This window comes from Suncus etruscus, chromosome 4, assembly GCF_024139225.1.
Source record: "Suncus etruscus isolate mSunEtr1 chromosome 4, mSunEtr1.pri.cur, whole genome shotgun sequence".
NCBI classification, from domain to species: domain Eukaryota; kingdom Metazoa; phylum Chordata; class Mammalia; order Eulipotyphla; family Soricidae; genus Suncus; species Suncus etruscus.
The window spans coordinates 103,967,361-103,981,328 of NC_064851.1; the positions used below are offsets into that span (position 1 = coordinate 103,967,361).

The following is a 13,968-nucleotide window of genomic DNA, read 5'->3' on the forward strand; positions in this document are numbered from 1 at the left end:
TTTCTGAGCTCAGAGCCGGGCGTAATCCTTTAGTGTCACCAGGTGGCCCCATTCAAAAAATAATGATGATAGCAATAATAGTAATAACAGCAACCTCAACCACAACCACAACAACAACAACGATGATGATGATCCCTGAGCCTCGTCAGGATATTACTCCATATCCATATGGGATAATAAAAGAGATGACGATAGCAATCACACTATGATTATACATTACATAATATTAATATAATATATTATACAATATTATTATTTATTAAATATATTATTGTATATTGCTATTATTATCATCATATATTCTAAAACTACAATAGTATCTATAATTAGAATATACAACGTAGTTATATGAAAATAAAAATATAGTCATTTAATATGCAATCATAACATATTATACATATGTATAATGTAGTCTAATATAACGTATTATGAGTACATATTATTACATATACTATATTATTGCTATAATAATTATTAACAACAACAACAACAACAATAATGACAACACGACTCGTTCTTCGTCCTGGGAAGGCTCAGCCTCCTTCCCGTCGCTGGTCCTACGCAGGCTGGTCTCGCAGAAGGCCCAGACGCGGAAGGCGGAGCGCGAAGCGGCCGCGACGGTCCCTCGCGCGCCGCCGTAGCGGGTGCGCGCGCGTTTTTGAACTCGGGGCGGGCGGAGCGGCCGTGGCTGCTGGGCGCGCGGTGTGTGCGGGCCGTGGAGATCTGCTCTGCTCGGTGAGCCGGGCTGGGGCCGGGCCTGCGGTGTCCGGGGAGAGAAGAAAGAGCTCAGGGCCCGGGATATGGGGGCCGGGGCACCCTGAGATGAGAGTTTTGGGGTGCCCTGGACCGACGCTCGTGACCCCAAACCCGAACCCCTTTCGGCCTTCCCTAATGCTTGTTTCCATTTCTCTTTATGGCTATTTATTATTATTGTTTTTCCTTTGCTGATCTTTTTAAACAGTTTATTTTATTTATTGATCGGGTTTTGGGGCCACACCCGGCGGTGGCTCAGGGATGACTCCTGGCTCTGCGCTCAGAAATATCTCCTGTCAAGATCGGGGGACCATATGGGATGCCAGGAATCGAACCTGGGGGGCCTGCGAGGTGGCGCTAGAGGTAAGGTGCCTGCCTTGCAAGTGCTAGCCAAGGAAGGACCGCGGTTTGATCCCCCGGGTTCCCATATGGTCCCCCCCAAGCCAGGGGCGATTTCTGAGCGCTTAGCCAGGAATAACCCCTGAGCATTACCGGGTGTGGCCCAAAAACAAAAAAACAAGCAAACAAACAAACAAACAAACAAAAAGAATCGAACCTGGGTCTGTCCCTGGTCGGCCACATCCAAGGCAAATACATGTCTTACCACTGTGCTATCTCTCAGGCCCCTGATTTATTTTTTTAATTGTTGTTTTCCCCTCTTGCTGCCCAGTTTCTCCTTTGCTTCTGCAAGACTGAGCGGCTTGAACCTGCATCTCTGATCTCCTGCACTTGCTTTTTCAGGTCTTCTTGGGTGTGTTTTGGGTGCGGAGGGGGACTCACCCCACAGTGCTCAGGGCTCGCTCCTGACAGGGTTCTGAGGCCTTCTGCATTGGCTTTTTGTTGTTGTTGTTTTGGTTTGGTTTTTGGGCCATACCCGGTGATGCTCAGGGGCTACTTCTGGCTATACAATCAGAGATCTCTTCTGGCTTGGGGGACCACATGGGATGCCGGGGCTAGAACCCAGGTCTGTCCTGGGTCAGCCGCGTGCAAGGCAAATGCCCTACCACTGAGCTATTGTTCCGGCCCCTGCATTGGCTTTGATCTAAGCTGGGTTCTTGCTGCCTGATGTAAGGCAAGAAAGAGCCTTGGGGATTTTAATTAATTAATTAATTAATTTTCATTTTGATTTTGGAGCCACACTCAGCGACACTAAGGGGTCACTCCTGCTTCTGTACTCAGGGAGCACTCTTGGTTGGTGACAGTGGACCCTATAGGATGGCTGGGATTGAAACCAAGATCGACTGTGTGCAAGGCAGGCACCTTTCCCCACTTATTCTGGCTCAGGTCCCTCCTGTGATTTTTTTTTTAACCGAAGCTGAGTTTGCATAATATTGCTATTAATACTGCTATTATTTCTGCAAGCTTGTGGTAGCCCTATCTCCCTCCTTTCTTCCCATCTCTCTCTCCCACTGAGCCTCCCTACCTCTCTGTGACCAGGGGTGGTTTGCACTGAGGATTGATGGGCTAATCCTTGTTTAGTATTTTGGTTTTTGGTTTAGTATTTGGGTTTTTAATCCCACCTGGGAGGGAGATTCACAGTATTTGGGCTTGTCTGTCTTTCTGGCTCACTCACTGCCTTTTTGCCTTTCTAACAGTTCCACCCAAGTTCAGCCAATGGCAAGATTTCAGCTCTTTTTTTTTTTTTTTAAGGGAGCTGCACCTGCAGTACTCAGAGTTTTCTCCTGGCTCTGTGCTTAGGGATCATTTCTGGTGGGTCTCCAGAACCATGTGGGGTGCCAGGGATCCAACCCAGGTTGGAGGTGTGCAAAGCAAATCTTTTTATTTTTTTCCGGGCCACACCCGTTTGATGCTCAGGGGTTACTCCTGGCTAAGTGCTCAGAAATTGCCCCCTGGCTTGGGGGGGGACCATATGGGGATCGAACCACGGTTCTTTCCTTGGCTAGCACTTGCAAGGCAGACACCTTACCTCTAGCGCCACCTCGCCAGCCCCAAAGGCAAATCTTTAGCCCTGGTATTATCTTCTACCCCTTTTGTGTCTGTTTTGCTTTAAACCTTGTGTTCTCCAGAGCAGGAAGAGGCTGTGGGATCTGGACTAATCTGGTCATAGATTTCCCGGACCCCACATTTATCTACTACTCTACACCCTGCTTTTCACCTCTGAACTGCTGTTTTATTCTGTTTGTCCTGAAGACACTCTGGCTCATCTTTTGGCTTTGCTGAGTTTCTCTACTGTTACCTGCACATTTGTAACTTCACCTTCAATGCGGGGCCACTGGCACACATTCTCTGCCTGTCTAGTAAGACTGGTTCTTTCCTGCTGGTCTACTGGGTAAGTGATCTCTCCTTCTCCCTCTTCCTCACCCTCACCCTCCTCCTCTCATTCTTCCTCCCCCTCTCCCTCTGCCTCTCCCTTCCCTCTCTCCCTCGCCCTTTCCTTCCTCTCCTCCTTCCCCATCCCCCCTCTTCCTCCTCCTGTCCCATCCCTCTCCCCCTCCCACTCATCCCTTCTCCCTCACACACCTTGGCTTCTGTTTTCTCATTATACATAAAATTGTGTGAATGGACATTTTTAGTTCTTATTTATTTATTTACTTAGGTTTTTGTACCACATGCCGCAGTGCTCAGGGGTTACTCCTGGCTCTGCACTCAGAAATTGCTCCTGGCCAGCTCTAGGGACTATATGGGATTCTGGGGATCGAATCTGGGTCTGTCCTGGATTGGCCTTGTGCAAGGCAAATGCACTATCGCCGTGCTATCACTCCGGCCCCAATATTTCGTCAATTATTTTTTGCATTTTCAATCTTATATTTTATGTCTATGAGAAAAGGATAATGTTACAGGGTTGTTGCTTTTTTTTTTAACCCCATGAATTAGTTGTGTTCTTTTTTTTCTGTTTTATTTTTAGTTACATTCTTTTTTTTTTAATTTTTTAATATATTTTATTTTATTTAAGTTATATTCTTGATAACTACTGTGTAACTGTCCATCTATTTATATCATAGGATTTAGAGGGATATTACAATGGAAGACATCAATAATTTCAAGACCCCAAACAAAGTGTCTGAAACAAAGAAAAATGGTAAGAGCAGACTTTATGTAAAGGCTACAAAATGATGTGGGGGCCTTTAGGTGATCTGAACCATGGTAGAGGTTCTCAGGTACTTGGAAAGTGGAAGCATAGTAACTGCCCGCCAAAAGCATAGTCATTATTAGAACTGTCGCCTCAGCTACTAGATTTTCTTTCAACACTGGTTTCCATAGTTGTTCAAAATACACTTGTTTCTCTCCTTGCATGTTCCAAGTCCAGTCCTACCACTGTGGAACTTTCTTCCACCATTGACCCTGAAGACCCATCCAACCCCCTTGGCAGGCACAAAATAAACTACTTTATATTGCTTAATAATTACAGCTAAGTGGAATTGAAATTATTGGAAAAAAAAACTACAGTGAAAGAAAACTTGTGAAAATTATTATATCTCACAATATAATAATAAAGGAGCCATTAAGTTGCTGAAGGTTTACTAAGATGTTTCTTGCTTCAACTACAAAATTTAAAAAATCCATCTGACGGGGCCGGGTAGGTGGCGCTGGAGGTAAGGTGTCTGTCTGCCTTGCAAGCGCTAGCCAAGGAAGGACCGCGGTTCGATCCCCTGGCGTCCCATATGGTCCCCCCCAAGCCAGGGGCGATTTCTGAGCACATAGCCAGGAGTAACCCCTGAGCGTCAAACGGGTGTGGCCCAAAAACCAAAAAAAAAAAAAAAAATCCATCTGGGGGGCCGGAGAGATAGCATGGAGGTAAGGTGTTTGCCTTTCATGCAGGAGGTCATTGGTTCAAATCCCGGCATCCCATATGGTCCCCCGTGCCTGCCAGGAGCAATTTCTGAGCCTGGAGCCAGGAATAACTCCTGAGCACTTCCGGGTGTGACCCAAACCTCCCCCCCCCCCCAAATTCATCTGGGGCCGGGAAGTTGGCGCTAGAGGTAAGGTGTCTGCCTTGCAAGTGCTAGTGTAGGATGGACCGTTGTTCGACCCCCTGGTGTTCCTTATGGTCCCCCCAAGCCAAGAGCGATTTCTGAGTGCATAGCCAGGAGTAACCCCTGAGCGTCAAACGGGTGTGGCCCAAAAAAACAAAAACAAAAAAAAATTATCCATCTATTAGAAATCTTGGGGCTATAGGCCTGAGTGATAGCACAGCAGTAGGGCATTTGCCTTGTACGCAGCCGACTTGGGACAGACCCGGGTTCAATTCCGGCATCCCATATGGTCCCCCGAGCCTGCCAGGAGTGATTTCTGAACTCAGAGCCAGGAGTAACCCCTGAGCGCTGCCAGATGTGGCCCAAACCTCAACCCACAAAAGAGTAATCCCTGAGTGCCGCTGGGTGTCATTCCAAATCCCCACCCCCCCAAATTTTTTTAAATATTTAATAAATTAAAAATGTTTTAATATTTAGTAGTCAGAGCTCTTCTATCCATGACAAGCAAGTTTGGGTTCAATATTATAATATTGAGCTTAAACAAATCATATTTGATAGTCTAATTCTAGCTGATTTGAGTTTTTTCCCCTAGTACCTTTGCCTGGATCATTTAATATTTACTTTCCCTTCCCACCCTCAGAGGGCTCTTGGCCAAGACTGCTCCTGATAATACCATCAGCCTTTGTTTCCTGAGCCTCTTAGATGGCCCCTGAGCATCTGATCCAACTCTAACTCCCATGTCTTTCTCTTGACTCTAGCATTGGGTTCTACTCCCTGCGTAAATATTCCCGCCTCCCCGTTCATGCAGAAACTTGGTTTCGGTACTGGAGTAAGTGTCTACCTAATGAAGAGGTAAGTAGAGGATTTCAGTATTACCTTCTGTAGCCACATCCCCCCACCCCCAATTTGGAACCAAAGTTCCAAGTGTATTGGAACTGTACTGGGAAACAGGAAAAAATGGAATCTAAAAATTCAGACTTTTGTGTATGGGACTGGAGAGATAGTATAGCAGGGGGGGCTCTTGCCTTGAACACTGACAACCCAGGTTCCATCCCTGGCATCCCTTAGGTCCCCTAAGTACCACTAGGAGTAACCTCTGAGCATCGCTGGGTGTGGCCCCAAAACATACGTAGAGTATGTTCTGGATCCTTCCTGACTCCTCAAGGAGCTTGAGGGACCATGTGTGGTGCCAGGGACTGACTGAGCCCAGCTCTGCCACATGCGAGCGAGAACTTGCCCACTGTGCTATCTCTTGAAAGCCTTCTTTCCAGCACAAGATAGAAAGATAGTTCCTGCTCTGTTCTGTCTACACAATAAATGGAGCAGAGATGTGAGTTTGAGATATTCTCTAGAGCAAAACACAAAATTTCACTTTTCAGAACGTGGAAGCCCTGAAGTCACTTGACTTCTGTTAAGGTCATTCATTTTTTTCTCAGGACCTTTTTAGTTCTATTTTCTTTTTTTTTTTTTTTTTTTGGTTTTTGGGTCACACCTGGCAGTGCTCAGGGGTTATTCCTGGCTCCAGGCTCAGAAATTGCTCCTGGCAGGCACAGGGGACCATATGGGGCGCCGGGATTCGAACTGATGACCTCCTGCATGAAAGGCAAACGCCTTACCTCCATGCTATCTCTCCAGCCCCTTAGTTCTATTTTCATTTTAATTAAAAAAAAAAATTTTTTTTTGCTTTTGGGCCACACCCTGTGGCGCTCAGGGGTTACTCCTGGCTATGCGCTCAGAAATTGCTCCTGGCAGGGCCCGGAGAGATAACACAGCGGTGTTTGCCTTGCAAGCAGCCGATCCAGGTCCTAAGGTGGTTGGTTCGAATCCCTGTGTCCCATATGGTCCCCCGTGCCTGCCAGGAGCTATTTCTGAGCAGACAGCCAGGAATAACCCCTGAGCATCGCCGGGTGTGGCCCAAAAACCAAAAACCAAAAAAAAAAAAAGGTTTAAAGAAATTGCTCCTGGCTTGGAGGACCACATGTTACAGGGGATTGAACCTCGGTCCATCCTAGATTAGCACTTGCAAGGTAGACACCTTACCGCTGTGCCACCAGTCCGACCCCTTAATTTTTAGTTTATGTGGCACACCTAGCATTGCACAGAGCTCAGAAATGGTTGCAGTTGGTAATGCTCAGGGAATCCCCTGGGGTGCCGAGGATCAAACTCGAGTTTGCCTTGCGTTGGGCTGTTATCCTGAAGTTCCTTTTTCCCCATTATTTTAAGATCTCCAAGAGGTTTGTCTCATTCTCCCTGGGCTATAAAGAAACTTAATCCTCAATGTGACGGTCAGTATGAAAATGTGTATCAGAAAAGACTCACCGATGAAGCCAAGATTTTAAGAAATCTTCATCATCCAAACATTGTAGGTGAGTTCAAATTGAGAGTGTCTCCACACCACCCCAAATCTGTCTTCTTTAACCAGACAAACAGGAATTGCCCCCCACTACTCTCTTTGTACCCAAAGCAGCTCTCAACCCCACATATTGTCTTGAGACCTCCTGGGCAGTGGGATTGCCTGGTTTCAATTTACTTTGCATTATAATATAATAATATAATTCTCTTTAGCCAGAGGCAGTTTATATTAGTCCCTTAACTGGTCTCACTATTAAAATTAAGAGAGTACTATGTGCTGAAGTTTATAAGAAAAAATCAACACGAACATTTTCAAAATAGAAATCATTATGCCAATTTCTCAGTGATTAAATATGTATTGAGGTAAGGGCCGGAGCGATAGCACAGTGGGAAGGCCATTTGCCTTGCTTGTGGCCAACAGGTGGCACCTCATAGGGTCCCCTGAGCACTGCTAAGAGTGATTTCTGAGTTTAGAGCCAGAGAAAGTCCTGAGCACTGCTGGGTATAATCCAAAAACATAAAAAAGAAAAAAATATGGATTGAAAAAGTCACGGGGCCAGCGCGGTGGCGCTAGAGATAAGGTGTCTGCCTTGCCAGCGCTAGCCTAGGATGGACCGTGGTTCGATCCCCTGGTGTCCCATATGGTCCCCCAAGCCAGGAACAACTTCTGAGTGCATAGCCAGGAATAACCCCTGAGCGTTACCAGGTGTGGCCCAAAAACCAAAAAAAAAAAAAAAAAAAAAAGTTGCGGAAATTTAGACAGTCCCAATGTGCTGATCTTTCCAGGTTTATGAAGTGTCCTTTCCTTTTTATTTTTATTTTTTATTTTTGAGCCACACCCAGTGGCACTCGGGTTACTCCTGACTCTGCGCTTAGAAATTGCTCCAGGGCCCGGAGAGATAGCGCAGTGGCGTTTGCCTTGCAAGCAACCGATCCAGGACCAAAGGTGGTTGGTTTGAATCCCGATGTCCCATATGGTCCCCCGTGCCTGCCAGGAGCTATTTCTGAGCAGACAGCCAGGAGTAACCCCTGAGCAACACCGGGTGTGGCCCAAAAACCACACCAAAATAAAAAAAAAAAAATATATATATATATATATATATATATATATAGAAATTGCTCCAGGCAAGCTCAGAGACCATATGGAATGTCAGGAATCGAACCCAGGTCTCTCCCGGTCGTCCATGTGCAAGGCAAGAGCCTTTCCCACTGTGCTATCTCTCCAGCCCCTTCTTTCCTTCTTTTCATTTTTAATCCATTTCCATTTTTCAGACTGTCACATTTTGAATAGTGGGCTTGGGTTTTAGAACCTTCCAATCTGTGGTATCGTCAGCACTGAACTGGGCCTGCGGGCCTGGTCCTGCAAAAGCCAGCTGTTGAGCCTAGTCGGGGCTTTGTCTTGCAGTCCTCAGTGGTAGCACCTGTAGACACCAGGCCTCCCTCAATACCCTTCTGTCTCTCAGGCTATCGGGCCTTCACGAAGGCCAGTGACGGGAGCCTGTGTCTAGCCATGGAGTTCGGTGGTGAGAAATCCCTGCATGACCTCATAGAGGAGCGACACATGGGCGATGGGGGGCCCTTCCCTGCAGCCAACATCCTCAAGGTGGCCGTGAACATGGCCCGGGGACTCAAGGTAAGAGTGGCACCCACTTCTGCTGGCTTGGTCTGGTCCCCCTGGGTGGGGATTGCTGTGAGGTTCCAGTCACTGGTCTCACCCTACCCAAGGCACTATTTTTATTTTGTTTTTTTCTGGATTTTGATCAATGAAATTATTATTAATCCACATGGCCTGAAAAACCCAGGATAGAAGCTAGAGCCATAGTACAGTGGGGAGTGCTGGGAAGGGCATTTGCATTGCATGCAGCCGACCAGGGTTAGATCCCAGGCATCCCATAGGGTCCCTTGAGCACTGCTAGGGGTGGTTTCTGAGCTCAGTGCCAGGAGTAAGTCCTGAGCACTGCTGGATGTGGACCCAAAACCAAACCAAACCAAACAAGACCCAAGGTATAGGCTGGAAATTATAGTTCAAGGGTAGGGTGTTTGCTTTGCATGTGTCTGACTGGGTTTGATCCCCAGCATCCCAGAGTCCCTTGAAACCCACCAGGAGGGGTTCCTGAACACAGAGCCAGGAGTAAGGCCTGAGCACCACTTGGCTGAACCCAAAAACCATAATAAAACCCAAAAAACCCAAGGCAGGTAGATAATTCTGCTTATTAAGATCACATGTAGGGCTGGAGCGATGGCGCAGAGGTAGGACATTTGCCTGGCACACTGCAAAACTAGAACGGACTGCTGTTCGATCACCCCAGCATCCCATTTAGTCCCCTAAGCCAGGAGCGATTTCTGAGCACATAGCCTGGAGTAACCCCTGAGCGTTACTGGGTGTGGCCCAAGAATCCCCCCCAAAAAATATCACATGTAGATTTAGTTTCAAAAATGAATAGTTAGAGGGAGCATGGCCCCACTCCCTGCTGGTCAGACAGATCTCTTAAGACTGGGGAGATGGTCCGTTTGGGGTACATATACAGTGTTTATTATGACATGATCTAGGAAATAAATTCTAGATCCTAGCAGCCAGAATGCTAGTGCAGCAGGAAGGACACTTGCCTTCCACGCAACTGATGTGTATGTGATCTTCGGTATTCCATATGGTCCCCTGAGCACTGCCAGGTGTGATTCTTGAGCTCAGAACTAGGACTAAGCCCTGAGCACTGCCAATATGGACATTCCCCACCCCCTCAAGATTAAAAAACAAAACAAAACACTAAGGAATCTTTTATTTTATGTAGTTTTCTCATCATCCCAAGATTCAAGTAACTTGAAATAATAGGCATAAGCTTGTAGTTTAGAAAAGGAATTAGAAAGTTCTTTTTGTTTGAAAGTTACTCTTATCTTCTGGATTGATATTTTTGCTCAGATGTGTAAACTCCCCTCCCCCACCATTTTAGTATCTGCACCAAGAGAAGAAGCTGCTTCATGGAGACATAAAGTCGTCGAATGTAGTGATTAAAGGAGACTTTGAAACAATCAAAATCTGTGATGTCGGCGTTTCTCTGCCACTGGATGAAAATATGACAGGTGAGTGGCAGTCTAGTTCTTTAAACTGTTCATACAATTTCTTAAAATCAAGTTTTAGGGCCAGGGTGATAGCACAGCTATAGGGCATTTACCTTGCACTCGGCTGACCTGGGAGGGACCTGTATTTGATCCCCATTATCTCATATGGTCCCCCAGGAGTGATTTCTAAGCATAGAGCCAGGAGTAATCCTTGAGGCCACTGGGTAGCCCAATAACCAAAAATAAATCAGTAAATAAAAATAAAAGCAAAACACTGAGATATAGGTTCATGAATGAGTTTTAGTCCTATCTTTTTGGAGCACCCCTTAATTTATCTGTCTGTTTCCCCCCAACAGAGTCCTCAGTTTCCCTTTCTTGCCTCTATAATGGACACTTTTTTCCTTTTCCCCTTTAACCACTGTGGTTTGTAATACTGATACCGAAAGGCTCTCCTGCTTTTCACTTTTGCTCACTTCCAGCACCCAATTCTTGTCCACTCTGATTGTCATGACAGTGATCCTTCTCTGGCCTACCCGCCCTCCCCCTTAGTGACAAGCTAAGGACCAGGCCTCCAGGCCTTCATTTCCCTTATCTTTAGGCATGATTTGCCATGAGATGGCCGGAGTGAGTCCAGCCTCCATCTGAGTTCTGGCTGGCACTGCCAGAGCACGGTTTTGCAGGAGCTTAGGGAGCCCATTTGTGGCTCAGGACTTGGAGCTGGACTCCTCCAGGCCTGGTGCCATGGGGTGTGAGGAAGGATGACACTGAGGAAGGGTGCCCAGCTGACCAGTGTCTTTCCACGCAGGTGAGGCCCTTAGGACTCCGCGGCCTATTCCTTTCCATGCCATCTTTCAGGGTACTCGCTCTGTTTCTCCTCCCATGCCAATAGCCAGCTTCTTGCATCCCAGGTCTTGTTTGCTGGTAGTGCTCATGAATCTGTGTCTGCTCCTGGCTTGATCTCCTCTGGGGATCTCCTCCTGGCCCTAGTGACTGTCCCATGTTTGCCTTGTTGTAGTGACCGACCCTGAAGCCTGTTACATTGGCACAGAACCCTGGAAGCCCAAGGAGGCCTTGGAGGAGGGCGGAGTCATCACCGACAAGGCTGACATCTTCGCCTTTGGCCTCACACTCTGGGAGATGATGACTCTGGCCATCCCGCACGTGAACCTTCCCGAGGGAGATGACGAAGGTATAGTGGCCCCTTCTACTCTCCCTGGCACCTCCTGCCAGCCAGGCCCTGGTTCATGGCAGCACAAGGATTCTATTCAACTCATTTTAATTTTGGAGTCGAGGGGCAGGAGCCATAGCACAGTGGGGAGGGAGTTTGTCTTGCACATGCATGGATGACCCGGATTAAGTCTCCAGCATCCTATATGGTCCCCTGTTCTTCACTAGGAGTGATTCCTGAGTGCAGAGCCAGGAGTGATACGTGAATGCAGAGTCAGAAGTGACCCCTGAGCATTGCCAAGAGTGGCTCACAAACCAACCAAAAGCAATGTTTGAAGTTCTTAGATTCACTGACATTAGATTAAGATTGTTAATGTATTGCTGGCACCAGCTTGAGTCTAACAACTGTGCAAGCCAGAGACACAGATGCTGAAAAGATCCAGAGGAGCAGTTACTTTAAAAATTCCCCAGGGGAGGGCCCGGAGAGATAGCACAGCGGTGTTTGCCTTGCAAACAGCTGATCCAGGACCAAAGGTGGTTGGTTCGAATCCCATGTCCCATATGGTCCCCCTTGCCTGCCAGGAGCTATTTCTGAGCAGACAGCCAGGAGTAACCCCTGAGCAAAGCCAGGTGTGGCCCAAAAACCAAAAAAAAAAAAAAAAAAAAAAAAAAAAATTCCCCGGGGGAGGGGGGGGAATTCCCCAGGGGGAGGGTTGGGGTGGGGGGCTGGGCAAAAAAAAAAAAATTCCCCAGGGGAGTGTAAGTATTATAACTGTCCCAACGCCCTGAATGCCAACATTGGTGGGAGCTCATCGCCTTAACTATTGTCGAGGTTTCCAAACTCCCATAATGTGAGAACAGGTGGGCAAATGGTAATGGTTGTAGTGGAGGAAGAGATTCTGAAAAATTTGTGCCCAGCTAGTCTACACTCATGGGCCTGGAGCAGTTCTGGGCCCAAGCACCCTTCCTGCTTGAGGGTGGTCCAAGCACTCTTCCTGTGCCCCAATTGACCTTCTGGAGGGTGGGGGGAGCCCCAGTCATTGACTCTTTCGTTCCTTGGCAGATGCCAGTTTCAATGAGAGTGACTTTGATGATGAGGCTTATTATGCCGCCCTGGGTACCCGGCCCCCTGTCAACATGGATGAGCTTGATGGATCATACCAGCAAGTGCTCGAGCTCTTCTCTGTGTGCACCAATGAAGAACCCCGGGACAGGCCTTCTGCAGCCCAAGTCGTGGATGCTCTGGACACAGCCAGGCCCTGAGGCTCACCTACCTCCTGGGTGTACTGAGCTGGGGACCCCATTAGGGCTGCTGTGCTGGCAGGTGAATATCTCAGATAAAAGGTTTTCCTGCTTCGGCTTGTTAAAAAGTAGCGGGTTTCTTGTAGTTTTAACTCCTTTGCTAATCTGAAGACAATTCTGTGCCGGTGGATGCCATTTGTTTGGTCCCATCACTTAGTAATGAGCTTGAAGGTTGTCTGGTAATGGCTTTGTTGAAGGCAGCACTTTGGGTAGGGCAGAAGCAGTCTGCATTGGCCCATCTGGAAACATGGAAGCCTTTCATATAGATTAATAAAGGTTTTATTTAGATGAGGAAATATGAGACTAGGACTCCTCAGAAATTTCATTCAAGCTTGTAGTACCATCTCCTGATATCTATGCTTTAACTTATTTTATTTTTTAAAATTGTTATTGTCTTAGGGCTACAGCCAGTGAGGCTCAGGGGTTGGTTTTCTGGTAGTGCTTAGGGGACTTTATGTGATACTGGACTTTGAACCTGAATTGGCCATATGGAAGACAAAGCCCCTTCCTACTATACTGTTTCTTCAGCTTCCTATTAAAAGTTGTTTGCTGTACTGAGATTATATTTTTACTAACCTGTATGTTATATGTTAAACCTCCCAAAATTCTGGTAAGAAAATAAACTTAGTGGTATATACTTGGTTAAGGTGTCTTGAGTTCTTGTTTTGGGGCCATACCTACTGCTATTCAGGCCAAGAACAGCCTTCAGCTGAGAAAATAACACCGGGTAGGGTGAGAGCTGGCGCATAAGTATATGTCTAAAACCGAATTGAATAATCATGGTGTTTAAATAAAAATAACGGACATAGTTTTAAAAGAATTTTACTTCATAAAAGCACTGAACAAATAACGTTAATACCTATCTTAAATAAAACATTTTAGATATTCTTTAAAAGCAGCAGCACAGAAAAGCGCATAAGACATCTGCACAATTAAAACTCATCTGAATATTCGTACATTCTTTTTACTTGAGCCACACGTGGTGGCATTCAGGGGTTACTCCTGGCTGGTTGGGAGTCAAACCTGAGTACCTCCTGGGTCAGTTGGTGAAAGGCAAACGCCCTACCACTGTGCTATAGCTCCAGCCCCTCATAAATTATTCTTGGAACTGGATTTTGAAACACAGGTAGACCTGAGGCAGATGAAATCTTCAAGGTTCGACAAGAAACGGCTTCCCGAGCATGAGTCCTGCAGCTGCCAGAGCAGATAGGTGGGTCCAAGCAAAACAATCTTAACAGTGAACTTGTTCTCAGAGTAACTAAGAATCACGAGAGAAGAATGTGTGCGCGTGTGGGCGTCTTCACACGCGCCAGCTCCAGCCCTGCAGGCCAGATGTATGTGCTAACTTTAGTTCTGTGACCACAATGCCGTCAGCACTTGGCCAGAGCCAGCAAGTTTTGGT

The 13,968-nt window shown here is 46.7% G+C and overlaps 1 protein-coding gene across 1 annotated transcript; it reads left to right on the forward strand.

Moving 5' to 3' along the window:
• Nucleotides 1–3,735: 3,735 nt before the first annotated feature.
• On the forward strand, nt 3,736–12,527 carry PBK (PDZ binding kinase). Its single transcript, XM_049771136.1, has 7 exons — nt 3,736–3,793; nt 5,447–5,540; nt 6,912–7,054; nt 8,504–8,673; nt 9,989–10,118; nt 11,113–11,286; nt 12,328–12,527. The coding sequence occupies exons 1-7, from the start codon at nt 3,736–3,738 to the stop codon at nt 12,525–12,527; spliced, it is 969 nt and encodes a 322-aa protein (XP_049627093.1).
• Nucleotides 12,528–13,968: the final 1,441 nt, after the last annotated feature.